The sequence below is a fragment of the Eublepharis macularius genome, chromosome 19 (genome assembly GCF_028583425.1).
Source record: "Eublepharis macularius isolate TG4126 chromosome 19, MPM_Emac_v1.0, whole genome shotgun sequence".
Taxonomy (NCBI): domain Eukaryota; kingdom Metazoa; phylum Chordata; class Lepidosauria; order Squamata; family Eublepharidae; genus Eublepharis; species Eublepharis macularius.
In genome coordinates, this window is record NC_072808.1 from 11,954,171 (window position 1) to 11,979,975 (window position 25,805).

The window sequence follows — 25,805 nt, forward strand, 5'->3', positions numbered from 1 at the left end:
GGAACCCCTGGTTCACCTTGTTCCAACACCCTAATCTCCTTCTGCACAGGAGGCCAGGAATGAGGCAAGTATGGGCTGGCTTCTGTATAGCGCAGTGCTCTTGGGTGGCAAGATCTGTACAGTTATGCTGATTGGAAAATGCCCCTGTCAGTTACTTGATTTGCCCATTTCCCCCCTTTTCTCTCCCCCCTCACCATTAATTCTAAACCAAAATAATGCATAGATCTGAGGATTTAAAAATATTGCTGAATGGTGAGTTGGATCCAGTGAAGATTTCTATGGAAAGAATAGGCGGGGGAGGGTTGATTTTTGGCCAGTTCTTTCCGCCTACCACAGAACTCTTGTCTCCTCCCTTATGGTATTCCCCAGGAACACTTCCGGGGACATTTTGGGCTGCAACTAGAATGTGGAGGCGAGAAAGATTGTATTGTCGAAGGCTTTCATGGCTGGAGAACGATGGTTGTGGTGGGTTTTCCGGGCTGTATTGCCGTGGTCTTGGCATTGTAGTTCCTGACGTTTCGCCAGCAGCTGTGGCTGGCATCTTCAGAGGTGTAGCACCAAAAGACAGAGATCTCTTTCGCCACAGCTGCTGGCGAAACGTCAGGAACTACAATGCCAAGACCACGGCAATACAGCCCAGAAAACCCACAACAACCAGCGAGAAAGATTGCTTCCACTGACGGAAATCTTTTCCACCAGCAGAAGTTTCCAGTAGATCCAAGCCATTGTTTCCCCTATGATATGATAATATTGAAGAAAACAACTTTTTAGGTCAATTATTTGATTTGCCAATGTATTTATGGTATTTTTCCCTTGGGAAAACTGCAGGTTTTTTAAGAAAAGTTTTTAAATTGGCTACCGGTTTTGAACCTGCAGTTTTTAAATTGGCTACCGGTTTTGAACCTTTGAAACATTCATTCCTTGTGCTGCTATTTGGACATATTGTTGGACTGTTATTTTATAACTGCTGCTTTAATGTGGTTTGTGGGGGTAGCAACGGAAGCTATTATAGATGATGGGTATGTTGTAATTTTTATACTGCTTCTTGTGCCAAAGGACCATTATTTTGATTTTTCTCCTTTATGAAAATGGCAAACCTTCTTGAAAGCAGATCCAGAGGAGCTAGCCGTGTGAGTCTGTAGTTGCAAAATAGTAAAGAGTCCAGTAGCCTCTTTAAGACTGCTCAACTTTATTGTAGCATAAGCTTTTGGGAACCACAGCTCTCTTCATCAGATGCATCACACAGAAAACATAAGCTTTTGAGAACCACAGCTCTCTTCATCAGATGCATCACACAGAAAACATAAGCTTTCGAGAACCACAGCTCTCTTTGTCAGATACATCACACAGAAAACATAAGCTTTTGGGAACCACAGCTCTCTTCGTCAGATGCATCACACAGAAAACATAAGCTTTTGAGAACCACAGCTCTCTTCATCAGATGCATCACACAGAAAACATAAGCTTTCGAGAACCACAGCTCTCTTTGTCAGATACATCACACAAATGCATCTGACGAAGAGAGCTGTGGTTCTTGAAAGCTTATGCTTGCCTTAAAGGTGCTACTAGACTCTTCACTTCTTGACAGTGTATTGGATAAGTGCATTAAATAAATAACTAAATAGCACTCCCATGCACATCACTTTTTTAAAAAAAAATCCCCAAGTTTAGCCTGCTGATCAAGCTACGGTCTAAGCTGTTTGAAATGACAGTTCTGGAGAGGTGGTAGGGGAGCATTGCACACCCCTTGAAGCCTGCCGCAATAAACACATTGTCTCAGTCTCCCATCACTGAGTTCTGGGAAGTTCCTGTTGATACACCTCCCACCACCACTGGTGGTTTTGCTTTTACCATTTCAGCTGCATAACTGGTTAACCACCCCGCCAAATCCAACCCCACCTGCCATATTGCGGCCTGCCAGGTGTTTTCCTAGGTAGTGAAAACTGGGAAAGCTTCTCAGCTCCGTGGTGGGCTATCCTACCATCTTCAGGTAGGGAAATTTCTGGTGATTTTTTTTTGGGGGGGGGAGGGTGAAACCTGGAGGTGGCAGAGCTTGGGGAGGGACAGGACCTCAGCATGGTGTAATTCCATAGAGTCTGCCTTCCAAAGCAGCCATTTTCTCCAGGCGAAATGATCTCTGTGGTAAGGAGGTCAGTTGTAATTCTGTGAGATCTCCAGCTAACACCTGGAGCTGGAAAAGGAATGCCGGGAATATACAATCAACAAGGTCTTCAGATGAAAGATGAAAAACTTGACTTGGACTGTGATCACTTTTCCCTCTCTTTGAAGACTCTCCGCTTGTTTCCAGCGGGAGCATTATTGCAGCTCCCATCTATTTGCTCGCTTATGAATAACACGGACTAATGAATGTTCATATTTATTACTTGTATGTATAAATTATATTTATTTGATTGGCACACTGCACTTTTGCATGCTTTGCACTAAAATTTGGTTATAAATTCTGAAGACCTTGTTGATTGTATATTCCCGGCATTCCTTTTCCAGTTTCTGACTACCCGGGGTTTCCCTGCTCTTGTTACCACTTGGAGGCTGGCAACCTTACTTGAGGGGTTAGCTTGGAGGGTCGTTAGCTGGGCAGGCCTGAGTGCACCAGGGTTCAAGTGCACCAGGGTTCTCTGCTTTGCCAGGGCTGTGTCATTGTTCTAATTTTGAAGAGCAGAGAAGAGCCCTCCCCGAATAAAAGAGGAAACCATGTCGCCTTCTCTCCTGAATCGGGCAGCATATAAATACACGAGACAAAGGGACTGTGGGGGACGGCTGTGGCTCAGTGAAAGAATATCTGCTTCGGATGCAAACGGTTCCAGGATCAGTCCCTAGCATCCCAGTTAAAAGTCAGGATCATACTGTCTCTAGGTTCTTCTTATTTTTTTTCCTTTAAGGGATGCCCCTTCCTTTAGATTTTGCAAAAGCCACTTGATATCCTTCTCATTCTTTAAAGATCAGCTGTTTCCCCGGAGTCTCCAGTTGTTCAGTCTCAGTGGAGAATATAGGCACCTGATCTCTAATTGACCTGTTGACAACAGAGTGCGTAGGACAATTATATTAAAAGAACAGACACCTTCTTGGCTTTTAACCTACAAGGAGGAGAAAAGATTCCCATCACACGGGCAGTTAAGAGCAAAAGCCTATTTCTAGCGGGGGATGCTAACCTCCAAGTGGGTTCTCCCTGTCCTGAATCTTCTTTAAAACTAGTTATTGAGGGAAAGGGAAATTTTGATATTAGACTGTGGGTGTTGTGTTGGGGTGGGGGGCATTCACACTTCACAAGCTGGTGGGACAGAAATGTGGTGGGATCTATCTCTACAATCCTCCTTGGTGTGAGATCTGAGTAACTGCAGAAAAGATTGGGGGGAAACCATGCCTGTCATAGACAATATCTGCTGAATCAGGGTCAAAATTAACGTAGTGTTGCAGTTCTCCAGTTGTAACTGAAGATATGGAGGAAGGTCTATATGGATCATGGGTTTAACCGTTCCCTTCTGTGCCATTTCCCCAATTGGAAATGGTTCCCTGTTGAGTTGCTTATTGTCCCCATGGGGAAAAAGACAGTTGCAATCTGAGTACTGTCTTTTTTCCCTGCTGGAACTGAAAGCAGTCCAAAGGTGCATTTTTTGATTGAGGAAAAAGTGAGAGGAAGGGGGAAAGGTAACCTCCCCCCAGCACCAAAGCTCTGATCTGTATTGGGCTCTGGTATGGCTACTTCTCAGGGTCAAAAAGGATGTCGGCAATTCTGGACACAGAATTCCAGTGTCATAGGGAAATTGATCCTCATGCTATCCCCTCTAAGCCAGCCAGCCCAATGTCACAGTAATGAATAGATTCAAAGAATGCAGCATGCTAGAGAAATATCAACAGTTCTTCTACTCGGATTAGGTATAATAATGGCATCAAGGAAACTGTCTTTTTCGTTTAGTTATTTGGTTTGGTAACCATTTGTTAAAACCCAGAATGGTGTAGTGGTTAGAGTGGCTAGGACCTCAGAGGTGATGGTGGTGGAGAGTCCCCTCAAGTCATAGTTGAGTTAGGGCGACCCCTGGTGGGGGTTTTCATGGCAAGAGACTAACAGAGGTGGTTTGCCATCGCCTGCTTCTGCAACCCCGGTCTTCATTGGAGGTCTCCCATCCAATTGCTAGCCAAGGCCAACCCTGCTTAGCTTCTGAGATCTGATGAGATCAGGCTCACCTGGGCTATCCAAGTCAGGGCAGAATCTTCATTAAAATCCTTATATAATTTATATAGCATATGCGGCAAAGACTTCTCTGTGACTGCTTTGTTCCGCAGTATTAAAGTTTCAGATTTGTTTGGTCTCGGGATTTGAGAGTCACCACTCTACCTTTTCCTCTTCCCTGAAAGAAAACTCTGACTTCTAGGTTTGCCGTTTATCATCGATCACTATTAGCCTTATGCTGTGAAAAGAGAGGAGTCTTGTGGCAGATCCAAGACTTTAGAAAGCAACCCTAAGGAGGTCAGCTCAGGATCCTACTTGGGTCTATTCAGCGGGCTTACTCCTAGGAAAGAGTTCTTAGGACGCCACTGGTATTGAGGCAAGATGATCGCTTGTGTGTGTTATGTGCTGTCAAGTCGCCTCCGACCTATGGCGATGCTATGAATGAAAGACCTCCAAAACTTCCTATCATTAACAGACTTGCTCAGATCCTGCAAACTGGAGGACGTGGCTCCTTTTATTGAGTCCAGCCATCTCATGTTAGGACCTCCTCTTTTCCTACTGCCTTCCACTTTTCCTAGCATCTTTTCCAGAGAATCTTTTCTTCTCATGATGTGACCAAAATACGATAGCCTTAGTCTTGTCATTTTAGCTTCTAAGGAGAATTCAGGCTTGATTTCATTTAGTACCCACTTATTTGTCTTTTTGGCTGTCCATGGTATCCGCAAAACTCTCCTCCAGCACCACATTTCAAATGAATCAGTTTTCTTTCTGTCCGCTTTCTTCACTGTCCAACTTTCACATCCATACATAGTCATACCACAGTTTGGATTATCTTGATTTTGGTCCCCAGAGAGACATCTTTATCTTTAAGGATCTTCTCTAGCTCCCTCACAGCTGCTCTTCCGCATCTCCATCTTCTTATGCTGTTTCATTTTTGCATTTTATTATTTTGTCTTTTAGTGGGTCAACATTGTTGCAGGTCATTTTAACAGTTTGTTACAGCTTTTATTGTGGAAACCAGAAGCCTCTCTTTGGGAACAGCTTGTTTGAGACAGGAAAGATATAAATGAAAGCATCCAACAGCCGGGTTTTTGCTCCAAGACCTTTTCAATAGGAGGAAGAAAATCCAGAATGTTTAGGGAAGCCAGTGAAAAAGTACTTTGCTTCCTCAAATGGGAAATAAAATTTATGTATTTACTTACATCATTTATACCTTGCCTTTCTCCTCAATCATTGATCTAGACGAGTTAACGGTGTTAGTCTGCAGTAGCAAGACTAACGAAGAGAGCTGTGGCTCTCGAAAGCGTGTTCATTTGAGAAAGAGAGCTGCGGCTCTCAAAAGCTTATGCATTTGATGAAGAGAGCTGCGGCTCTCAAAAGCTTATGCTACAATAAAGTTGGTTAGTCTTATAGGGGCTACTGGACTCTTTACTATTTTTCTCAATGGCAACCCAAAGGAGGTTACATTGTTCTCCTCTATTTTGTTCTCACAGCAACCCTGTGATAAATTAGGCTGTTTGTGAGAGTGGCTGGCCCAAGGTTACCCAGCGAGCTTCTGTAGTAAAGGGGGGATTCAACACCTGAAGTTCAACACTCTACTCCTATACTACACTGGGTTTCCAGTGTCAGAGAAAAAAGATCACACAGGATCAGAGGCAATTGTCCTACCCACCACTGTTATAATATAATATTTTATTTATATACCGCCCTTCAGGATGACTTAACTCTCACTCAGAGCGGTTTACAAAGTATGTCATTATTATCCCCACAACAAAATACCCTGTGAGGTGGGTGGGCTGAGAGAGCTCTGAGAGAGCTGTGACTGACCCAAGGTCACCCAGCTGGCTTCAAGCGGAGGAGTGGGGAATCGAACACAGTTCTCCAGATTAAGAGTCCCGCACTTTTAACCACTACGCTAAACTGACTTGACAGTCAGGTCAAGTGTGATATAAGGCAAAGGATACAGTGCAGAGAAAACCAAACTTTGATCTCTTACAAGAGCTACAAATGCAGCCAAATTTAATGGTGTATTCACTTGACCATCACTAGGTGGCAATGAAGGGAAGCGTTGGAGAAGCTTACAAAATACTGCTGTCTGCTGACAGAACAGTTTTCCTAGAAACTGTCTTTTCCCCAAATACAGGCATTATCTAGTCCGCCCCTACCCCTACACAGAGGTTATCGATTTAGTAGAATGTCTATTGAACATTAAGTCACATTTTATTTTTCCAGTTTGCAAGGCTGTCCTTTCATGGAGTGCAATGACAGATCAGAGAATCTGACCCCAAAGCTTTGATGTCTGCATGCCCAAAGCTCATTGCCGTACCAGTCGCACCCGCCAATTATGGTGTGTGAATTGGCTAGCCGGTGGGATATTTGGCCAGCCTGGACCTTGTCTTTAATGACTCTGACAAGTCCTAAATTCATGGCCAAAAGCTTTAGGAGTACTTCAAAGCTGTCAGACACTTCTAAATAAACATACATGAGAGGCTCTAAGTCCCATCAGTTCTTAAAACTGAAGTGTTGACAGATGTTAAGATTCCCCAGTTGAAACCGTCTGGGTTTGAAGTGCTTAACTTATTACTAACCTAAAGGCAGCTACCCCCCAGCCCCCATCTTTGCCGTTTTTATTTTGAAACCCTCAGAATAAAAAGTCATGTCAGGCTTTACTTTGGAGAATCACACCTCCGGCAAAAGAGTGTCGCTTTCTGTGCTGAAACCGTTTCATTTCAGAGTCAAATCGGAGTATAAAAGAAATACTACTGGGACCAAGGAGTTTATGGACAATTCAGATGCAGTAAGGAAAATTATATGCTGTTGGTTCGACTGCAACATTTTAGGAGCAGCAAAAAGGCAACTAGAGAGCGGGCAGCAGAGCAGCCCAAGCAAACTCCTCGCCCCGTTTGCAAAGGCGTTGGAAAGTATTTGTGATCGCAGCCTTTTTGTTGAGGAGGTGGGTGGCTCTGAAAAGAGCCTTTGGGTTCGAAGCGCCCGGCGGGGCTCACTTGGAGCTGGTGTACTTGGTGACGGCCTTGGTGCCCTCGGAGACGGCGTGCTTGGCCAGCTCGCCGGGCAGCAGGAGGCGCACGGCCGTCTGGATCTCGCGGGAGGTGATGGTGGAGCGCTTGTTGTAGTGCGCCAGGCGGGAGGCCTCGCCGGCGATGCGCTCGAAGATGTCGTTGACGAAGGAGTTCATGATGCTCATGGCCTTGGACGAGATGCCCGTGTCTGGGTGCACCTGCTTCAGCACCTTGTACACGTAGATGGAGTAGCTCTCCTTGCGGCTCTTGCGGCGCTTCTTGTCGCCCTTCTTCTGCGTCTTGGTCACCGCTTTCTTCGAGCCCTTCTTCGGGGCCGGGGCCGACTTGGCTGGCTCGGGCATCCTGCACGATTCACTTGCTAGCTCGCCAATAGGAAAAAAAAGAACTCTGAGAAAAGCGAACTCCTCCAGCCCCTTTATTTATAGTCTCCCTATGCAAATGAGGGTATCCAAAGCTCCTCGTTCCTATTGGCCCACGGCTCGTTTGATCTCACCGTTCCTGGGCACGCATATGCAAATAAGAGTACTGTAATCTCCGGGTTGCTATTGGGTGGCTGCTGCGCCGACGCTTCCGATTGGTCCCGTTTACAGTTTGCGTCGCTATTGGCTCTGACAGGCTGGTTGCAGGCTGCGGCCAATCGGGAAGCGCGCTTCCCTGCGCGAGGAGGGGATAAAAGGGCCCCGAGCTTGGCTTTTTCTGTTAATTGCAGTTTTATTTTTTGTGCAGCGCTGTTGCGAGTCGAGCTGAGTCAGTGCCGCCATGTCTGGCCGTGGCAAGCAAGGGGGCAAAGCCCGCGCTAAGGCCAAGTCGCGCTCCTCCCGCGCCGGCCTGCAGTTCCCCGTGGGCCGCGTCCACCGTCTCTTGCGCAAAGGCAACTACGCCGAGCGGGTGGGCGCCGGAGCTCCCGTCTACCTGGCCGCCGTGCTGGAGTACCTGACGGCCGAGATCCTCGAGCTGGCGGGCAACGCCGCCCGCGACAACAAGAAGACCCGCATCATCCCCCGCCACCTGCAGCTGGCGGTTCGCAATGACGAAGAATTGAATAAACTGCTGGGAGGCGTCACGATCGCCCAGGGGGGAGTCCTGCCCAACATCCAGGCCGTGCTGCTGCCCAAGAAGACCGAGAGCCACAAGCCGAAAGGCAAATGAAGGAGCGCCGCTTCTCCCCCGACCAAACATCCGTGTGAAACAAAAAGGCTCTTTTAAGAGCCACCCACGCTTTCAAAGGAAAGGGCTGAAGTCTGTGGGGGCGCTAAACTAAGGGGGTTTCTCTGGGGCAATTAACAGTATCTCAAGGTGGCGGGGGTGGGTGGGTCCGAAAACTTCTCAGCTGCAAATTGGAGCGTGGCCGTCAGAAATGTGATTAAATGAGTGCTGGGTGTGAGTCATGCGTCCTCCATTGCAGGGTTGTTGTGAGACAATTGGCAGAAAATTATTCGGTGGCCATTATACCACCTGGAAGGGGAAGGCCAGATTATGTTTTGGGTTTGGGGTTAGAGGCACACGGGGGAGGAAACATTTTACAAACGTGCATACATCTAGGGTATGAGCTTTTGAGAATCAAAGCTCTCCTTCGGATACATTTAGAAGGCAACATTGGCCCTTGAAAGGTCATACCTTACAAATCTAGAAATAAGATTTAAATTTGTGGTAGGGTACGAGCTTTTGTGACTCACAGCTCACTTCAGATCTGAAGTGAGCTGTGAGTGACGAAAGCTCATACCCTACCACAAATTTTGTTAGTCTTATAGGTGCTATTAGACGCGCTCTTTTCTACTGCTACAAACATGGCTACCCACCTTGATCTATCTCCTAGAAATCTATTTGCTTTTTTAAGGGGCCACTGGTTCCGAATCTTGCTTATTGCATATGTCTTAAGAGGCACGTATGAGAGTGGCACAAATAATAAGGGTCTACCGATTCAGTTCTCAGTTAAGAAACCATCGTGCAAGACTAAAAAGCTGAATAAAACCAGCATCCTTAACCTGGGCGCATCCAGGTATGTGCCGTGTTCTGAGCTTCATACTCAATCGATTTGAAAAAAAACTAGACTCCATTGATAAAATAGTAGCCAGTACTCCCAAAAAGATCACGTTTCCTTTCTTTACATACAAACTAGTTTGGTAAGACTTGGAAATTGCAGGTAACAGAACTCTCTCACGCTAGTACCGAAAGTACTTTCAAAGACTGCATAGAACTTGTACCAAAAAGTAACCAACAGCTCTTTCCTTGGAGTAGTGGGTGGCCCTTAAAAGGGCCGTTGGATTATTACTAGATATTAAGGGGGGAAAGAGTTTTAGCCTCCGAAGCCGTACAGAGTGCGGCCCTGGCGTTTCAAAGCGTAGACCACGTCCATAGCAGTCACGGTCTTCCTCTTGGCGTGCTCGGTGTAGGTCACGGCATCTCGGATGACGTTCTCCAGGAAAACCTTCAGCACCCCGCGGGTCTCCTCGTAGATCAGCCCGGAGATACGCTTCACACCCCCGCGCCGAGCCAGGCGCCGAATAGCCGGCTTCGTTATACCTTGGATGTTATCCCGCAAGACTTTACGGTGGCGCTTAGCGCCCCCTTTGCCAAGGCCCTTTCCTCCTTTGCCACGTCCAGACATTGTCAGGCTGTTCTCTAAACCACTCAAATGTGCTTTGCGCCGGCCAACTTGAGCTTATATTGCCTGAAGTCCGACCAGAGGGGAAACTGACAGGAGGGCGGGGAAAGCACCGAGGCCCGCTCTTCCATGACGCCATAGGGCGAAGGTGACGAAGCTTCTCCAATGCAACGTTTAGGCTATTTCAAACAGACCAATGGCAAAGCGCTTGTCGGAATTTACCCGAGAGACTCGGATGGCGCCTTCTCTCCGCCCTTCCACGTAAATCTCTCCCCCACTCCTGCACAGCTACTGTAATTTTGGGTCACGCTGGATAAGATTAGCGAGGTTGCTCCTAATTACAGCGAAATGAACTCTGAAAAACACCGAGTACAGCCTCCCCCCCATCTGCTACCAAATTGTAATAGGTATATCTTGTTGTTAGCATTAGTAGAAAAGAGCAAGACTAACAAAATTAGTGGTAGGGGGTCAGCTTTCCTAAGCCACAGCTCACAACAGTTTCGCTTTGCTCTCATCTTGGACTTACAAAGAAAAAGACTTGCTCTTTTGGTCTCATTAGTTTCAGATATCAATCCCGTTGCTGCATTGAGTTAGGTTTGTAGGCTGGATTTGGTATTTGAGTTTACCGTGATTCGTTTCTGGGTGTTCCCTGACTCCAACATGGAAAAATAATCTTGCAAAGTGGCAGAGAAATGGGCAGTATATGCACTTGCGTTTGGGGAAGCGGGGCATTCTTTGTTGGGAGAGGTAGAGAATTAGGAAAGACTTCTCAATTAGGACAGCAGTGCTAATACAGCAAAGCTCATGCAAAACCATTCTAAGATCTGTCCAAAACAATAACAATAACAAGTACATCTACGTATAATTTTAATGTGTTAATTGAATTAACATTATTAACAAATACATCTACATTTAATTTTTTTTAAAAAAAATTAATCCTGAGTGCAACCTGTGAAACAGACAAGCTTTGTTCATTTGAAGGCCAAATAACCCCAAAGGTGTCTCCAAGGATTTGCAATTGATGCTCTGGGAACTGCCTTTTTGCTCTGGTGGCTTAGTAAATGGAAAGAGAAGAGGCAGAGCTTCTCTGTTCATTTTGTTTCCCCAATCAGCAGCATTTGATTTTGATAAGCTAGGTAATTTATTACTGTTGGGGTGCTTGGAATAAGTACAAATGGAAATCAGATTTCAAGTAAATTGTCATCCATGAACTTCAGTCCATCCTAAACAATGATGCTGCCTCTCCAATCTTTGTTCACTTTACCAACAGCTACTCGCTGGTAACAATGTCACACTTGCTCTTCACCATCAACAGAGTTACTGATTTTATTTACTTCCTTTACAGCCCATCGTTCTTGCTACAATGAAGAACAGACCGTTAAGATGTAGAAGCAGCAAATGAAACTGGACTCAAAAACAAGTGCACAACCCGATAAACCCAAATACCCACTTCTTACTCATGAATCTAAGCAAAATTTGGGACTCCCCAGCCATTACAGATGTTAAGTAGCTCAGCAAAATTAGAAAAAAAAATTCTTAATAAGAGATGTATTTTTACATTCAATAGAACCTTAGCTTTCCTATGTTTTTTTTAAAACTGATTACAAAGTAAATAACTGCTCATTGTGTATGTGGTTTGTGCCGTCAAGTCACCACCGACTTATGGGACCTTATGAAGGAAAGACCTCCAAACCATCCTATCATTAACTGACTTGCTCAGATCTTGCAAACTGGAGGACGCGGCTTATTTCATTGAGTCCAGCCATCTCGTTTTAGGTATTCCTCTTTTCCTACTGCCCTCCACTTTTCCTAGCATTTTCCAGATAATCTTGTCTTTTCATGATGTGACCAAAGTATGATACCCTTAGTCTTGTCATTTTAGCTTCTAGGGAGGATTCAGGCTTGATTTGATCTAGTACCCACTTATTTGTCTTTTTGGCTGTCCATGGTATCCGCAAAACCCTCCTCCAGCACCACATTTCAAATGAATCCATTTTCTTCCTGTCAGCTTTCTTCACTGTCCAACTTTCACATCCATACATCGTAATGGGAATACCATAGTTTGGGTTATCTTGATCTTGTTTCCCAGAGAGGTATCTTTATCTTTAAGGATCTTCTCTAGCTCCCTCACAACTGCTCTTCCAAGTCTCAATCTCCTTCTGATTTCCTTGTTGCAGTCTTCCTGAAAGGGCTGTAATCCACAAAGGTTTATGGTGGAATAAAATTCAGTGTTTAAGGTGCCACAAGACATGCCTGCTTTATTGCCATGTCCACTTAGAACACTATTACAGAGCTTAACAATACCAGCCAGAGCATGAAAGCACATGATTCCATGTGAATGACTGTCAGCAATGCCCTCTTGTTGCCTCTATAGGACAAAGAAGTCAGTGTCTTTGGAAGAGATAAAATAGTCATACATTTGACATTGAAAAGGACACCGTCCAGAAAACCTGTGGCAAAAAAATTCCATCTCCACGGCAGCCTCCCACATCTGAACAGGGTCTCCTGCAGGTGCCAGGCTGCACACAGGTGAAGTCAGCAGCAGCCCATACACGGGCTTTCTCTGTGGTGGCCCCTTACCTGTGGAATGACCTGCCTGAGGAAGTCAGAAGAGCCCCCACTCTCCTGGTTTTCCGTAAATGATGCAAAACCAAACTATTCAAAAAGGCTTTTTACTCAAATGGGAGGCCTGCATTGTAGGGATGGGGTCTCAGGTGCTTCACTAACAAGTTGGGGATCATAGACTTCATCAACATTTTTGCCTTATATATTTTCTGCTGATTTAAATACGTACTCCTATGTACAACCAGCGCTCCATGCTGTCTAATGTTAGTCCTAGAATTGATTATGTTTTGCTCCAGTATTTAATACTATGTCTTGGATCCTTGCTAATGCTATGTCTTTAAACTTGTATATGTTTACCTTATGGTATTGTATTGAAATGTATTAACCTCATACTGTGTAATCCACCTTGAGTCTCAATGAGAAAGGCAGACTATAAATGACGTAAATAAAAATAAATAAAATAAAAAGGGAGTCTACTGTGATACTGTCAAATTAAACTGTTTTGGGATGTCCATGCTTACAAGCACAAAGGATTCTTATCACGCTGTTGATTAGCTCAGTTAGACTATTGCCACCTTTGCAGTTGTTCTGAAGGGTCCTTTTGCCATTCTTGTAAGGTTTGTGGTCTAGAGCCCACTTCATCACAAGCATGAAATGAATTAGTATATAATGGATAATATAAAAATTTTAACAGTGGCGTTAAAAGGCCATGAAATTTTGCACCCCTTCCTCTTTGGCCATATAAGATTGTACCTGCTCCAAACTTTGATTCAATAGACATCATCAGAAGAAACTATATAGTCATATAGTTTCCAACAAGCACCCCCGCAACCAGGAAACGGAAAATGCCAGGGCGGACAGCACCCTCGGGTTCTTCTATGCAAATAAAGGCAGCTCGGCTCGAGATTTTCCTATTGGTTCGAGCGCCTCCTGACGTTCCCACTCACATGCAAAACAGGGGACTGTGAGGTTCCCTTCCCTATTGGACGGAGACAGAGAGGCGCGGGGAGACTCTATTCGCTCATTGGTTGCAAAAAGACGAATGCCAAAGGCGGCCAATCAGAAGCGCGGCTTTGAGGAGCCGGATAGGTATAAAAGCTCCCGTTCCAAGCTTGCGAGCTCATCTTCGCTTCTTCAGCTGTTTCTTTTTGGGAGGGTGCGATTGGTTAGTGTCTGTGACGCCACAATGTCTGGCCGCGGCAAGCAAGGCGGAAAGGCGAGAGCCAAGGCCAAGTCGCGCTCCTCCCGCGCCGGCTTGCAGTTCCCCGTGGGCCGCGTCCACCGTCTCTTGCGCAAAGGCAACTACGCCGAGCGCGTCGGCGCCGGAGCTCCCGTCTACCTGGCCGCCGTGCTGGAGTACCTGACGGCCGAGATCCTCGAGCTGGCGGGCAACGCCGCCCGCGACAACAAGAAGACCCGCATCATCCCCCGCCACCTGCAGCTGGCCATCCGCAACGACGAGGAGCTCAACAAACTCCTGGGCAAAGTCACCATCGCTCAAGGAGGCGTCCTGCCCAACATCCAGGCCGTCCTCCTGCCCAAGAAGACCGAAAGCCACAAGGCCAAGGGCAAATAAATGCGCCCGCTTCTGTCTCTACACTGAACCCAAAGGCTCTTTTCAGAGCCAACATGCCTTCAGAGAAGGAGCTGGGGGATCTCTTGTTGGAGGTTAGCAGATAGTTCCTAAACAGTAAACTTAGCACCAGAGGAGTGAGCCCTCTTTGTGGTTGCAGAATAGTAGAGCCCAGTAACGCCTTTAAGACTGAACCAACTCTATTGTAGCATAAGCTTTTGAGAACCACAGCTCTCTTTGGCAGATGCAAGAGAGCTGTAGTTCTTGAAAGCTTATACTAAAGTTATACAAGTGCTACTGGACTCTTCATTTACTTAGCAAGAACTGATAGTTTTCTTTGCATGTCCTTCAGTCTAGTGGGAAATTGCACCAAAAGTCTAGAGAGATTTGCTAGAAACTGCATATTTCCTTCATCTTTGCTATAACAAAGAGTGACTAAAAAGTAGATTACTGGATTTAGAAGTTTTCATTTTGTGTTCCACCAGTACTGCTACAAATGATGGTCATGAAATTCTGGTTCTGTAAGTATTGTTTAGGTGAGGAGATAGGCCTTAGAAGTAGTATGATCTTGGAATTTCGTGTTCTGCATCCCTCATTGGTAATGTTACTAGGTCAAGATGGGTAGCCCTGTTAGTGTGTATTAGTAGAAAAGAGCAAGAGACCAGTAGTACCTCTAAAACTAACAAAATTTATTGTAGGGTATGCACTTTTGTGAAACAGCTCACTTCTGTATCTGAAGAAGTGAGCTGTGTCTCATGAAAGCTCATACCCTAAAATAAATTTTGTTAGTCTTAGAGGTGCTACAGGTCTCTTGGTATTATTAAGGCAGTGTTCTGGGTAAAACAAGTCCAGTGGCATCTGGAAAACTAAAAAACAAAATTCCAGCAAAAGCTTTCATGAGTCAGCTCGCTCATATAGCAATGTATTACCAAGAACGTAGGAGAAAAGTTGTACAGTTGTGTTTATTCCTAATGAAACCTTTGCAAGCCTATTTCAAGCCCCATGGCCCCAGCAACGGAAATTGCATCTCAAAAGTTTCCAGAGTGTAGCTCTATTGGTTTGGTACCTAACAAAAGGAATTGGACTCTTGAAACCTTATACCCTGGCAATCTTAGTGGTCTTTAAGGTGCTACTGGACTTCAATCTTGCTTCTCAAAGTTAACTTTCCAAATAGGAAAGTTAAGTGGAGAGGCTTCTGATTGCAAAGAGGAAAGAATTTCTTCAGAAACTGGCATGGAGATAGATCCAGAGGCATTAGCCGTGTTAGTCTGTAGCTGCAAAATAGTAAAAAGTCCAGTAGCGCCTTTAAGACTAACCCACTTTATTGTGGCATAAGCTTTCGAGAACCACAGCTCTCTTCGTCAGATGCATGTATCTGACAAAGAGAGCTGTGGTTCTCAAAAGCTTATGCTACAAAAAAGTTGGTTAGTTTTAAAGGTGCTACTGGACTCTCTACTATGTCGCATGGTGATGGTTACAGGTGGCTTCTTTTTTATATATGGGGAAGAATCCAGTGGCTCATATAATCTCTGTCCCAACTTTAATAGATTTTTTTTCTTGTTTGGAAACAAAGCAACCTGCAAAAAAAAGAGAGCTAAAGGAACTGCACGGTTTGTGTGTGAGCATGTTCAAAGGGTTTCCTTCCCCGTTTCCTGTTACATCTTAAGCTTGAACTGATGTCTACCCTTCCCAACCCAGTGATGAGAAAAAGCACTAAAAAGCCCACCTATTTTGTTTCTTATCCATCCCACAGAGCTTGTATATGTATAATAGTTGCAAGGAGGAATGTTTCAAGGGCTTACTCGTCCTTCTTATCTGATGCTAACAATAGGTTTAGAAGGATATAACTCTTAGAAGGGTTTCAGGCAGGTTGCAGTGTTGGTCTACAGTAGAAGAGCAAGATTTGGGTCCAGTAGCAAACCGACAAGGTTTCCACGGTAGCGTCTGACTTTCCAAAGTTTATAACCTGAAGATCTTATTGGATTTGAATGTTGCTCTTAGAAGGGTGTAACTCTGTAACTCTGCACTGTTCTGCTGGCTCTTTTCATTTGGAGAATTTGGTTACGTTCAGAAAACCTTTGCAATATAATGTACATTATTCATCTGTGCTCTGCTGTAGCCTGGACTCATGTGTTTCAGTGAACACCACAGTTAGACCCAGTTATTTTTAAACTTCACTTACACCCTGTGCATGTCCGTAATGAAAACCCGAAGCAGCTCGCATCGTTCTCCTTGCCTCAATTTTATCTTCCTAACAACCCTGTGAGGTAGGTTAGACTGAGAGAGCATGACTGGCCCAAAGTAACCCAGCAAGTTTTCATGGCAGGGTAGAGATTTGATCTCCTAGATCAGGGGTGGCCAAACTTGCTTAATGTAAGAGAGACATAGAATAAATATCAGATGTTTGAGAGCTGCAAGACAGGATGCATTAAAGTGACTTCAGAGGAAGAGGTGGGTTTGGGGGAGTGTCCTGAAAGTGACATCACAGGAAGGGGTGGAGCTTGGGAAGAGCGATCACCTGACTTTTGACTTGGAAATGAAATCACCAAAGTGACGTCACATCCTTGCTAGGCTTCACACACACACATCCCCAAGTCCCCAGATATTTTCTGAATCAGACCTGGCAATGCTGACATTTTTATTGAAAATATGGAAGACATGGAAAGAAAGAAGGAAGGAAAAAAGGAAAGGGGAGGGAAGGACATGAAAAGAAGGGAGGAAAGGAAATAAACTAGATTAAAATAAAATGTATAGCCATGGCAATACTCCGAGATCTCCGGGAGCCACACTATGTCTACAAGAACCACATGTGGCTCCTGAGCTGCAGTTTGGCCACCCCGTCCTAGATCCCAGCCCAATGCACTAAACACTACACCACACTGTTTTTTTTAAAAGTTACTACGATGGAAGAGAGGGTGTGAATTTTTTGTCCTAGGGAATGAAAGTGTAGGCTTGGAAAGACTTAAGACTAAACAGAACCTGTTAGAAAGGCTGTTAGCAGCTTCTGTCTTTCTCTGTGGCTGACCAAAGCAACCAGTCTCAACCTTAAATTGAAGCTGTGGGCCAAAAGACTTGGACTACAGGTAGATCTAGGAATTCCAATAAAGGCCCCATAAGGAGCGTGGTTCTTTACTGGAATGTGTGTCCCTTTGGCACTTCCATTTGCACCTATAATAATTTAAACTTCCAGTAGGTTGAAGTGATGTGTGGGAGAGAGATCATATCAGAAAGCGCTGAAACCAGCTACCGCCCAGATGAGGTTAATTATTAGTCCACCTTGCCTTCAAAGTATCAAAGGGAAATGAATTGAACCAATACAGGGGGTACACACAGATAAATATTCTTGCAAATGCTTTGCGGATGTGTGGTTTATTCTAAAACTTGGATGCAAAGGAGGGCTGGGTTGCTGGACTTTTAAGGAACTGGATAGAAGATTTCCAAGTACAGCTTTGTCATACTGGGTTGGATAATAATAATATAAATAGTACTGAAACAAAGCAAAGCATGACCGTTTTTGAAAGAATGTTTAATCTCATAATGATTTCTGCTGTGACTCTCTCAGAGACTGAACTGGTGAAGAAGGTGGCTAAAATTTGGAGCATTAACTCCAGTGGTTGCTTGTACATTATTTTTTTTTTAAAAAAAGGAATCCCAAACGCACAACAGGGACAAGAGGTTACTAGGGTCAGGTATCAAAAATAAAAACAGAACAAAAAAGGGAAGTTGATACATTAGCAATTATGCAGTCCCTGCTGACTGTCAGGTTGGAGAAGGACTTCTCCAACTCGGCTATTTTTTAAAATGTGCTGCCAGGTACTGGAAAGCAAGATGAAGAAAAGCTCTGTAGCTTGCTTTGCTTGAACACTTTTGTGGATGCGTTTTAAAGGGCTACAAAGTACTAAAGGAGCAGGATCAAAACGGGAAAGTTGATGTATGTAGAATACATCTAGCATCAGTTGTCTGGCTACATATGCAGAGGACCCCCCAACCCTGCCAGTGTAATAATAGAAAGATTCCCAATAGATTCAGAAAGGTTCCAGGTTCTAGTTATGGTTGCCAGCTCCAGGTTGGGAAACTGTAGGAGATTTGGAAGGAGCCTGGAAAGGGAGAGTTTGGGGAGATTCCTTAGCAGGGGATAATGCCATAGAGTCCACCCTCCAAAGCAGACATTGTCTCCAGGGGAACCGACCTCTGTGGCCTGGAGATCAGTTGTAATTCAGGAGCTCTGAAGGCCCCGCCTGGGGGCTGGCAAGCCGAGTTTTAGTTTCCCAACGCAAGAACCAATTGTATCCTCATCTGCAATTTATTCAGTCCGGCTGAATCTCAGGTCGAAAAAAATAAGTGCAACCTGGTTGCATTTCTTAATCATTAGTTTGCCAGATCCTCGCAGGCAGGAAATGCTCTTAGTAGGCGGGAGAGGCCCGCTTCAAACTCTTGCCGGTGCCTTCCGCCAATCAGAAAGCAGTTCCTTCCTGGTGCTACCAATCAGGAAGCTCCTTGGCCTACAGGAAAACTTGCCCGGGACCTGGCAACCCACAGTTTCCTGCTTACTCGGAGGAGTAAATGGCCCCTCCCCCCCTCCCCAGTTTCTGGGGCTTCGTCCAAAACGCAGCCTGCAGAGGCCGGTTAATCCTATCTGGCTTTGCCTGCATGATTCTCAGATTAAAACAGTACCTGCCTCTAAAATGCTCAGCTCTCTGGGAAGTTGCACGCTTTGCTGCTGGAAAAGAATCGCCTCCCTTCCCAAATCTTAAAGGATCTTACATTTAGAGGTGCTAAATTTATCCGAAGGCAGCTCTATCGACGGCTCACACCTTGTAAATCTAGTTGGCCTTTAAGGTGCTTCCAGACCCCAAAATTTTGCCCTCCCTACAAATGTTCAACTTTGCTTAAGGGCTTTTGGGAGTTCCTAATAATATGCTGATTTCTACTCTATCAAGAGACAAAGGAACAATGACGCAACAAGAGATTTGCTAACCTATTTTCCAGAATCCCCGATACCTGTAGTTTCAGAAGAAACCTGCACTCGTCTAGGAAGAGATCAGTGTAAGTTAAATTTGGTTTAAGATTCTTATATTTGTTTCAGCTTCAAGATACATCTCAGGGATAAAAAAAAAAAGATTGCAGCCCGAGTTTTGTGCCTTTTCCTTAGAGGTCTGGCTTTTCCCTGGAAACGTGGTAACATGTAACAGCTCTTTTTCCCGAGCTCTGTGGGTGGCCCTTAAAAGAGCCTTTGGGTTACTTTGTTGCCAAGAGAGGAAGCGAAATCAAGCCCTCTCCCCGCGGATGCGGCGCGCCAGCTGGATGTCTTTGGGCATGATGGTGACCCGCTTGGCGTGGATGGCGCACAGGTTGGTGTCCTCGAAGAGCCCCACCAGGTAGGCCTCGCTGGCCTCCTGCAGCGCCATCACGGCCGAGCTCTGGAAGCGCAGGTCGGTCTTGAAATCCTGCGCGATCTCCCTCACCAGCCGCTGGAAGGGCAGCTTGCGGATCAGCAGCTCGGTGGATTTCTGGTAGCGGCGGATCTCCCGCAAAGCGACCGTGCCCGGGCGGTAGCGGTGAGGCTTCTTCACGCCGCCGGTGGCGGGCGCGCTTTTGCGGGCAGCTTTGGTGGCCAGTTGCTTGCGAGGCGCTTTGCCGCCGGTGGACTTGCGAGCCGTTTGCTTGGTCCGAGCCATTCCGCTTCTTTAACGCAGAGCACCGAAAACTCTCCCAGGAACGCAGCGGAATGAAAAGGAGCCGCCGAGGCAGAGAATTTATAGCCAGAGCCCCGGCCCCCGATTGGCTGGGAAGGCTGACGTCTCGCTTTCAAAATTCGAATTTCCCGCGCTTGTCCACGATTGGCCACCAGGCTAGGTCCCTTTCCCCGCCCCTTTTGGGCTGCCCATTCATACCCTTCCCGAGGCGCTCTGCTTTGTTCAACTGGGCGAAAGGCCAAGTCGGTTTAAAGCTCCTGGAGAGACGGGAAAGGCGATGTGAATTCCCCCCACCCCTTCTCTGGTGGTCTTCCAGTCCTCTCTTTAATAGATTCTTTTTTTATTCCCATTCGTCTGAATGCAAATATATAACCCTTTTTCTTATTCTTTGTTAACCTCCTTCCTAAATCCAGAGGAGTTAGCTGTGTTAGTCTGTAGTTGCAAAACAGTAGAGTCCAATAGCACCTTTAAAACTAGCAAGCTTTATTGCAGCATAAGCTTTCCAGAACCACAGCTCTCTTCCTCAGATGCATCTGACGAAGAGAGCTGTGGTTCTCGAAAGCTTATGCTACATTAAAGTTGGTTGGTCTTAAAGGGGCTACTGAACTCGTTACGCTTTCCTAAAGGATTCTGTTTGTTTGTTTTTTAATCATCTAATTTTGGAATTGAGTCCAGTGGCCCCTTAGAGACCAACAAGATTTTCCAGAGTGTGAGTTTTCCAGAGTCAAAGCTCCCTTCTTCGGGTATAGGGGAAGTTCACTCCATTCTGTATCTGAAGAAGGGCTCTGACTCTCAAAAGCTCATGCCCTGAAAACCTTGTTGGTCTCTACGGTGCCACTGGACTCAAATCCAGCTGTTTGAATGCAGTCCAACTACGCACTTACAATATTCATCATAGAAGGCACCACATTCAGCAGCGTGGAGCGGAAATTTATCAACCCCCCCAAGAAACGTACACAGGTACAAGTGTCTGAAGAAGGGAGCTGTATTACAGCCCAAGACTGCACCTGAAAATATTTTTGGGAATAGATCAAGAGAGGTTGCTGTATTCGTCTGCCTGTAGCAGTAGAAAAGAGCAAGAGTCCAGTAACACCTAGAAGACTTAACAAAATTGTGATAGGATATGAGCTTTCGTGAGCCACAGCTCGCTTCTTCAAATCCACTCCTTCGTATCTAAAGAAGAGAGCTGTGGCTCAGGAAAGCTGATATCCTATCACAAATTTTTGTTAGTCCTATAGGTGCTACTGGACTGTTGCTATTTTGGGGGATATACACCTGTGAGGTCACTCTCCCCTCTGCCTTATTGTTTGAAATCAGAGCGCTCTAAGCGCCCGCCCATGTAAAGTATTAGATATCTTATTTCAGACTGTCGCATGTATATGTGTGCACTATTAAGCTGGAGTTGACCATTAGATTCTTTATTTCGGCCAAGGAGGTTTTCCTACAAACGGGAGAGGGGGGGGGGAAGGAGATGCATCTAATTAGACCCTTAGAGGGCTGAGTTGTGCTGCTGCTTCTTAATCAGATTGTCTCGTGATTTTGGAGCTCACCAGCCACCCCTTTCCCCTCCTACACAAAACTCTTTGTACCTGTTTACAAGGGAACGGCTCACAAGGAACTCTCCCAGCAGGCGTATCTGGATACAGCCTCATTCCTAGGCAGCTGTTCCGGCAGAAGCCTTTCGGGAAGCCCTCAGCCCCAGGGGATGAGTCTAGGCTCCACCCGATGACCTCAGCCGCTGCGCTTCCAGGAGTGAATTGTTCGGAAGGGCTGGGAGTGAGAGACCAGCCTGGTTTGCTTTCATTGATCGCAAGGGGCAGGCGTTTCGGAGAGGAATGGAGTTTGAAAATCCCACGCTAAGAAACTAAATTTTTTAAAAAGCTTATATACAAAGTCAGCAGACTATCTTTCAAGTGTTAAAATATTCTAGAAGACTAGGATTTGAGTCCAGTGGCACCTTAGAGACCAACAGGATTTTCAGGTAGATCGAGATAGCCGTAAAATCAAAAAGAGTCCAGTAGCACCTTTAAGACTAACCAATTTTATTGTAGCATAAGCTTTCGAGAATCACAGTTCTCTTCCTCAGATGCATGGAGGGCAAGAAGAAACTGGTCAGATATAGAGGAGGAGAGAGGAGGAGATAGCCGTGTTAGTCTGTCTGTAGCAGTGGAAAAAAGCAAGAGTCCAGTAGCACCTGTAAGACTAACAAAATTAAGTGGTAGGGTGTGAGCTTTCCTGAGCCATGGCTCACTTCTTTAGATCTGAAGATTTGAGCTGTGGCTCACTTGGAAGCTCATACCCTGCCACTGATTTTGTTAGTCTTACAGGTGCTACTGGACTCTTGCTCTTTTCCAGGATTTTCAGGGTACAAGCTTTCCACGCCCTGACCTGGATAGCCCAGGTGAGCCGTCAGATCTCAGAAGCTAAGCAGGGTCAGCCTTGGTTAGTAATTGGAAGGGAGACCTTCAATGAAGACCAAGGTTGCAAAGGCAGGCAATGGCAAACCACCTCTTTAGTCTCTTGCCATGAAAACTCACCAAGGGTCGCCTTAAGTTAGCTATGACTTGACTGCACTTTCCACTTCCAAGCTTTCCAGAGTTAAAGCTCCCTTCTTTGGATACCTATGGAGATCCCTGAACCTTTATATCCCAGCCAGGAGAAGGATGGGGGGGGGGGAGCAAAAAAGAGTGAGGCTAGTGTACACAATGGTACACCAGTATGATTTGATTAGAAATTAGCATCTGTCGTGAGATAATGATCTCTCCCGGATAGGAATCCATTCGATCTCTTTAATTTTTAAATGGGGAAAGGGGCCTAGCAGTTCCACTATAAAGTATGCGAGTTTATGCTGTGATATTAAACCCTTCCTCAAGCAAGTGCTCCAAGGGGCTTTAAAGGACAAAAATGCTTAGAACCTTTGGAACAAGGTGTTGCTTGACATGCCCCTTACCTGCTGTCCTCTAAACTGAGTAGCCCTGAAATGTACCGTGGGTAATTCATCGCTAAGCGCCCTGCCTGGTTTTAGGCCGCTCAGCCTCTTTACTCTACCTGAATACAAACAGAGAGAGACAGCGGGAGGTACAGTAAATGAGCAAGGAACAATAATCTCAGATAAAGAGAAAATCATAGGATATTTATACAGTGTAAAGTGCATCCGATAAATAAACTCATCTTGTAATCTTGTGACGGAATATATGTACAGATACATTGATAGCTTCATAGGATTCTATGCATTGTGTTTATAGGCAAAACCGTTTTAGGTGATTGCAAGATGAGTTTAATTATCTGTATGTATCTGTAAATGTATTGCAGAGTATGAGTTTTCACGTATCTGAAGAAGAGAGCTGTGTCTCAGGGAAGATCATACTCTCTACAATAAATTTTGTTGGTCTTATAGGTGCTACTGATCTCTTGCTCTTTTCAACAGGCAGGACAGTTGCCAGGATAAAAGGGAGGCACAAAACAGGTCTCTGGCAGTTTCTTGGAGAAAGGGCTCTATTCAGCTAACAGGATGCAAAGTTGGTGGAAACTGATTCATGGAGCAAGAAGCGCAGAAGTGCCCAAAGTGAGAGCTCTGCTGGGTCCACACAGGCCAACCTCTGGACAGCCAATAAACCCAGAACAGAGACTGAGGCCTCCTCTTGATGTGGCCTCCTTGTTCTGGCTCCAAGGTTTACTGCCTCTGGACACAGAAGTTCCTTTTGGCGTAGTGGTTAAGAGCGGCAGGACTCTAATCTGGAGAGCCAGGTTCGATTCCCCACTCCTCCACTTGAAGCCAGCTGGGTGACCTTGGGTCAGTCACAGCTCTCTCAGCCCCACCCACCTCACAGGGTGATTGTTGTGGGGATAACAACACACTTTGTAAACCCTCTGAGTGGGTGTTAAATTGTCCTGAATGGCAATATATACATGAAATGTTATTATTAGTTATTCTGGTAGATCCTATCCCTTAGCAACTGCCAGCACACAGGTCCCTTCACAGGAATTATTCTGAACTCACTTTCGGGAATACTCTTTTTAAAGTTACTTTCCCCCCATGGACTAAGTTGCTGTGCCAGAGCGCCCTTCACCCCTCCCTAGGGAACAGCCACTTGTTTTTAGCATGGGAACCCAGAAGCTCCGAGGTGGGCGGGGCTTTTTCGGAAACTGACAAATCTGGTCAACTACTTACCAACCCAATGAGAAAAAACAAGTGACCACTTTGGAAAAGCAATGTCTTTTATATATATATTAAAGTCTAGTTTTTGCAAACCAGTAAAGTTCGAAGGCTCCTTTCAAGAAACTCGCAGCTCTTTCCACGAAACTGTGGGTGGCTCTGAAAAGAGCCTTTAGGTTCAAGATGCAGCGCGAAGGCCTCCCTGTTCGGGTTCAAAGCTTTATTTGCCTTTGGCCTTGTGGCTTTCGGTCTTCTTGGGCAGGAGGACGGCCTGGATGTTGGGCAGGACGCCTCCTTGAGCGATGGTGACTTTGCCCAGGAGTTTGTTGAGCTCCTCGTCGTTGCGGATGGCCAGCTGCAGGTGGCGGGGGATGATGCGGGTCTTCTTGTTGTCGCGGGCGGCGTTGCCCGCCAGCTCGAGGATCTCGGCCGTCAGGTACTCCAGCACGGCGGCCAGGTAGACGGGAGCTCCGGCGCCCACCCGCTCGGCGTAGTTGCCTTTGCGCAAGAGACGGTGGACGCGGCCCACGGGGAACTGCAAGCCGGCGCGGGAGGAGCGCGACTTGGCCTTGGCTCTCGCCTTTCCGCCTTGCTTGCCGCGGCCAGACATCGTGGCGTCACCGATTCCAAAAGGAAAAAACTCAGCAGCTCCGAAAACAAACCACGAATAATGAGTCGGAGCGGAACTGGGGGCTTTTATGCCTTCCTGAGCCCTCTTCACCGGCACTTTTGATTGGCTGCTTTTGGAGTTGGGCGCCGGGCGACCAATGGGGAAATGGATTTCTCAGCTGCACCAACCGAGGGAGAAGATGTTGTCTCCGTCCAATGCGGACGGAGGGTATCTCAGTCCTCTAATTTGCATGTGCGCGCGCAGTGGCGGGGAGGTCGGAGTCTCTGGAGCCAATAGGAAAGCCAGAACTTGGATACCTTCATTTGCATAAACGCGCTTTTAAATAGAGGCGAGCCGGAGGCTGGCCTCATTTGTGTTTTGCCCGCGCTCGAGAAAGATCCTCCGAGATGCCCGAACCAGCGAAGTCCGCCCCGGCCGCCAAGAAGGGCTCGAAGAAAGCGGTGACCAAGACGCAGAAGAAGGGCGACAAGAAGCGCCGCAAGAGCCGCAAGGAGAGCTACTCCATCTACGTGTACAAGGTGCTGAAGCAGGTGCACCCGGACACGGGCATCTCGTCCAAGGCCATGAGCATCATGAACTCCTTCGTCAACGACATCTTCGAGCGCATCGCCGGCGAGGCCTCCCGCCTGGCGCACTACAACAAGCGCTCCACCATCACCTCCCGCGAGATCCAGACGGCCGTGCGCCTCCTGCTGCCCGGCGAGCTGGCCAAGCACGCCGTCTCCGAGGGCACCAAGGCCGTCACCAAGTACACCAGCTCCAAGTGAGCCCCGCCGCGCCCGCCCAGGGAAGGACGCTTTGAACCCAAAGGCTCTTTTCAGAGCCACCCACCTCCTCATTAAAAAAGCTGGCCTGACGGATGCTTTAATCTTAACCCGGAGATTTATCTTAATTTTTTTCTTTCATTGGAGTCTAGGACTTTTTTTTTCCAGAATAAAATTGCACGGATTTTAGTCCTTTCCGCCCTCCCTTAATAAATGGGCCTTTCGTTGCAAAACAAGTTATCTTTGATTGCATATGGTCTGCTTTTAACGCAATAAAGAAATGCTTTATTTTCTCTTATTGGAAAAAAACTTATTTTTCCCTATCTCCGTTCTGTAAAAATTGCAATAAAAGGGGGGGGGGGGAGTACTAAGCTTTACTTGTCTTTAATGGGTTTTTTTCACTTTCAGTGGGAGTCCACTTATTGTGTCTAGAACTGACAGTGCAATCCTAAACCAAGTCTGCTGAAATCAAATGGGCATAGACTGGAGTAACTCGGTTTAGGATTGTTCTGTAAGTGTAGTAATGTAGGGTTGTGGAAATGTAGGGTTGTGGAGTGGAAAGAACCTGTTGGGCTCTTTTTCTGT

At 46.1% G+C, this 25,805-nt stretch overlaps 6 protein-coding genes across 6 annotated transcripts; 3 read left to right on the forward strand and 3 right to left on the reverse strand.

The window, feature by feature from the left end:
• Positions 1–7,148: 7,148 nt before the first annotated feature.
• Positions 7,149–7,604, reverse strand: LOC129346195 (histone H2B 5). The gene has a single exon (XM_055003516.1). It carries the CDS (start codon positions 7,569–7,571, stop codon positions 7,191–7,193), a length of 381 nt encoding a protein of 126 aa, XP_054859491.1. The 5' UTR covers positions 7,572–7,604; the 3' UTR covers positions 7,149–7,190.
• A 352-nt stretch (positions 7,605–7,956) lies between these two features.
• On the forward strand, positions 7,957–8,487 carry LOC129346134 (histone H2A type 2-B). Its single transcript, XM_055003428.1, has one exon. The coding sequence runs from the start codon at positions 7,990–7,992 to the stop codon at positions 8,377–8,379; it is 390 nt and encodes a 129-aa protein (XP_054859403.1). The 5' UTR covers positions 7,957–7,989; the 3' UTR covers positions 8,380–8,487.
• A 1,039-nt stretch (positions 8,488–9,526) lies between these two features.
• LOC129346044 (histone H3-like) lies at positions 9,527–19,651 on the reverse strand. The gene is made up of 2 exons (XM_055003297.1): positions 19,319–19,651; positions 9,527–9,850 (listed from the first exon to the last, which is right to left on the reverse strand). The coding sequence occupies exons 1-2, from the start codon at positions 19,649–19,651 to the stop codon at positions 9,527–9,529; spliced, it is 657 nt and encodes a 218-aa protein (XP_054859272.1).
• On the forward strand, positions 13,549–13,976 carry LOC129346045 (histone H2A type 2-C). The gene has a single exon (XM_055003298.1). The coding sequence runs from the start codon at positions 13,587–13,589 to the stop codon at positions 13,974–13,976; it is 390 nt and encodes a 129-aa protein (XP_054859273.1). The 5' UTR covers positions 13,549–13,586.
• A 4,217-nt stretch (positions 19,652–23,868) lies between the features above and the next one.
• LOC129346174 (histone H2A type 2-C) lies at positions 23,869–24,481 on the reverse strand. Its single transcript, XM_055003476.1, has one exon. The coding sequence runs from the start codon at positions 24,433–24,435 to the stop codon at positions 24,046–24,048; it is 390 nt and encodes a 129-aa protein (XP_054859451.1). The 5' UTR covers positions 24,436–24,481; the 3' UTR covers positions 23,869–24,045.
• Positions 24,482–24,811: 330 nt separating this feature from the next.
• On the forward strand, positions 24,812–25,458 carry LOC129346193 (histone H2B 5-like). Its single transcript, XM_055003514.1, has one exon. It carries the CDS (start codon positions 24,843–24,845, stop codon positions 25,221–25,223), a length of 381 nt encoding a protein of 126 aa, XP_054859489.1. The 5' UTR covers positions 24,812–24,842; the 3' UTR covers positions 25,224–25,458.
• The last annotated feature ends 347 nt before the right edge of the window (positions 25,459–25,805 follow it).